The following is a 3,187-nucleotide window of genomic DNA, read 5'->3' as shown; positions in this document are numbered from 1 at the left end:
CGGGCCTGGCATTCCGGCCTGGGTGCAGGCAGCCTCTCCGTCACAGTGGGTGACGGCTCCACACACCCTAACCTCCCGCCCTCCTGTCCAGGGCGGGAGAAGCCGGCCGCTCACAGCAGAGCACCTGGCCCGGGCCCTGTGCTGTCCGGCGTGGACCCCGACGAGCTCTCCGAGGGAAACTTGGAGGTGGGGTTTCGGCCTCAGAAGTTGGAAAAAGCGGAGAGGGAGCCGCAGCCTGAGGCAGAAGAGGACGGGCAGCAGGCAGGAGGCCCCGAGCCAGCCAGGAGGGCCCCGGGCTCGGAGGGAGTGGCGCGGCTGGCCAGGCTTGAGGAGGGCGGCCCCGCCTCCACCCCCGGCCCCGCCGAGTTCCAGACCTGCAGCCCGGGCTGGAGCAGCGCCTTCTACGAGGCCGACTGCTTTGGTGCCGATGTCCACGGCTACGTGGAAGAGCTGGGGCTGTGCACGGCCGCCGGGGCCCCCGACACCCCAAGTCCGGTGAGTGCTAGACCTCCGTCCACTGCTGTGGGGCGGGGGGCAAGGCCCATGTTCAATCAGGTGCTCCGGGTCACTCGTGTGACAGTCTGTCCCTGCGTCTCCCACCCCCACCCGCCCCAGTGACCACGCCAGTCTGGGCGCCCACCCCACACACCCTTTGATGGGAAGTGATGCTCATCTGCACGTGCCCCCCCACGTCGGGGCAGGAAGTGGCTTCTGTCCTTGTTAGCGGAGCATGTGTCGGGAGGTCGCCTGTCCCCGCGAGCTCGGTCAGGTGGCGGTGGCTCTGACTGTGGCAGCAGCAGGTGCCGCACCCTCGGCCCAGTCAGCCCTCCAGGCTTCTGTCCCTGGGGCAGCATCACTGAGATGAGAGGAGACCCCCATAAGCACCTGCCCATGGCAGGCAACTCAGTGGGGGTGTCTGTGGCGGGCCACCCAGGCGGCAGGCGCTCCCACCCGGGCCTCAGCTGCCAAGGTCCAGACCCCCCGGCTAGCAGACAGGAGGGACCCCCTCCGCGGTCAGGCGCCCTGCTCCTGGCGCCCCTACCGGCCCGTTTCACCTCTGGCCTCTAAGTCACAAGCCACAGGAAAGCCGCATCCCCCAGCCCTCCCAGCACTGCCTGGGTCTTTCCCGGTGCTTCTGTTGTTCACCTCCCAGCACCGTCTGAGCTTCACTTTATAACTCAGCCCCAAGCCAGAAAGAGCCCGGCACCTGCCGTGTGTTGGTGCTGGCACACATGGGGACGGGCCATGCACTTGGGAATCACACCGTTTCTTCTGGGTTGCGTTGAAGGCTGGGTGCCCTGCATGTGTGATTGCAGGTACCCAGACCTCGGGTCGTGCACGGGGGACGACTCGGGCCTCCCGTGGGGTCCTGGTGAGGAGGTGGCCTGGCCTGTGTGTACAGGGCCCAGGGCACAGAGCACCTGAGGCCACGTGGAAGCTGAATGCCGCAGGTTAGAGCCTGGCGCTCAGCCCGGACACGTCCTCCCACTCCTGACTGGAGTGCACTGTGCATAAGGAAGCCCTTGGAACTGTAAATGTCCTCGTCCCCAGCAGCGCTCAGCTCCCCACCTGCGGTGGCCTTTCCCAAGAGTATAAAACAAACCAACTCTGAGCGGCAGCGTGACACTTCGTCCTCCCTCCATCAGGGGAGCTGAGGGTCCCAGGCCTGCACCGCTGGGCGAGGCCACAGTGGGGCACCGTGATGGGGCCACCACTCATGACAACCCAGGCGGGTGCAGGCCTGGTGACCGAGTGTGGAACAGGTCCTCCCAGACTGGGCCGTCCCGACGCTGGAGGACCAGAGGAGCCCGTGGACGGTGACGTTTGCTGTGAGGTGGAGACAGAAGGGGGTGGAGGACAAAACAGTTTCCCTAACTGCACACCCACGCATGTCAGCTGACAGGGCCCAGACCTGGGTCTCTAACCCCATCCCCCAGTCACAGGGGCCAGGGGCCCTGGAGAAAAGCTGACCCTGGGACCGGGGCACAAAAATACAAGCGGAGCTGGGAGCCTCTGTAGTGCCAGAAAGTGAGGAAATGGTCAAAAACACCGTGACGGATATGTCAGAGGTCACGGGAACCAACTGAAGAGCTCCCGTGGGCCATGTGGCACTGCCTGACCAGCAGGACTGGCTTCTAACAAAATATGAAATGAATGTCCCCACACGCATGTGGTACAGATGGCTGAATTTAAAAGGGCCGTTTTTGACAGAACAAGGAAAACCCATCCTAAAATTCACATGGACTCTCAAGGGACCCATGTAACCTAAACAACCATGAACACGAATAATGGAGGTGGGGACTCCCACTTCCTGATTTCAACACCACAGAGCTGCTGAGACCAAACCGGCGTGGCCTGGCTAAGGACAGGCAGACCGTGGGATGGAGCAGAGCGCCCAGAAAGGAGGCCTCCCTGACCCGCCCACACGAGTGGTGACAAGGGCCCTGAGACCATTCAATGGGGAAAGGACAGTCCTTGCAACAAATGGTGCTGGGACATCCACGTGCAAAAGAAGGAAGCTGGACTTGTCCCTTAGACCAGATGCAAAAGTTAACTAAAAAATCAAGGACTTAAACAAGCTAAAAATATAAAACGCTTAGGAGAAAACGGGGAACACGTCACGACATTGGGTTGGTCAATGATTTCTTGGACATGACACCAAAAGCACAGGCAACAAATGTAAAAATAAGTAAATTGCACTTGATTGAAATTAAAAGCTTTTGTAAATCAAAGGAAACTATCAACAGAGTGAAAAGGAATCTCACAGAATGGAAGAAAATGTTTGCAAGTCATGTACTTGGTAAGAGTTTAATACAGAATACACTAAGAACTCCAAAACTCAACAACAAAACAGACAACCCAGTGAAAAAGTGAGCAAAGGACTTGGATAGACATTTCTCCAAAGGAAATACACAAATGGCCAATAAGCCCATGAAAGGACACCCAACATCCTTAGTCATCCGGAAAAACCACAGTGAGACACCACCTCACACCCACTAGGGTGGCTATTATAAAAATGTTACATTTAAAGGGCCGGCCGAGTGGCGCATTGGTTAGGAGTTGGCTTGGGACGCCAGCTCTGAGCAGCAGGGCCCCGGTTTGGATCCCACATGAGGGCCAGTGACACTGCCCTCTACAACTAAGGTGGTGAACAACAACTCGACCTGGAGCTGGGCTGCCGTGAGTG

The 3,187-nt window shown here is 59.1% G+C and overlaps 1 protein-coding gene across 1 annotated transcript in view; it reads left to right on the top strand.

Annotated features, from left to right (window-relative positions):
* Positions 1-3,187, top strand: part of KNDC1 (kinase non-catalytic C-lobe domain containing 1) — a 51,241-nt gene that overhangs the window by 30,133 nt on the left and 17,921 nt on the right. Inside the window, exon 18 of the mRNA XM_019644075.1 lies at positions 92-495. Within this exon, the coding sequence (XP_019499620.1) occupies positions 92-495 (404 nt within the window). The remainder of the gene's footprint in view (positions 1-91; positions 496-3,187) is intronic.

Source organism: Hipposideros armiger, unplaced genomic scaffold, assembly GCF_001890085.2.
Source record: "Hipposideros armiger isolate ML-2016 unplaced genomic scaffold, ASM189008v1 scaffold_85, whole genome shotgun sequence".
NCBI lineage: Eukaryota > Metazoa > Chordata > Mammalia > Chiroptera > Hipposideridae > Hipposideros > Hipposideros armiger.
This window is presented reverse-complemented; position numbering and strand designations above follow the sequence as displayed.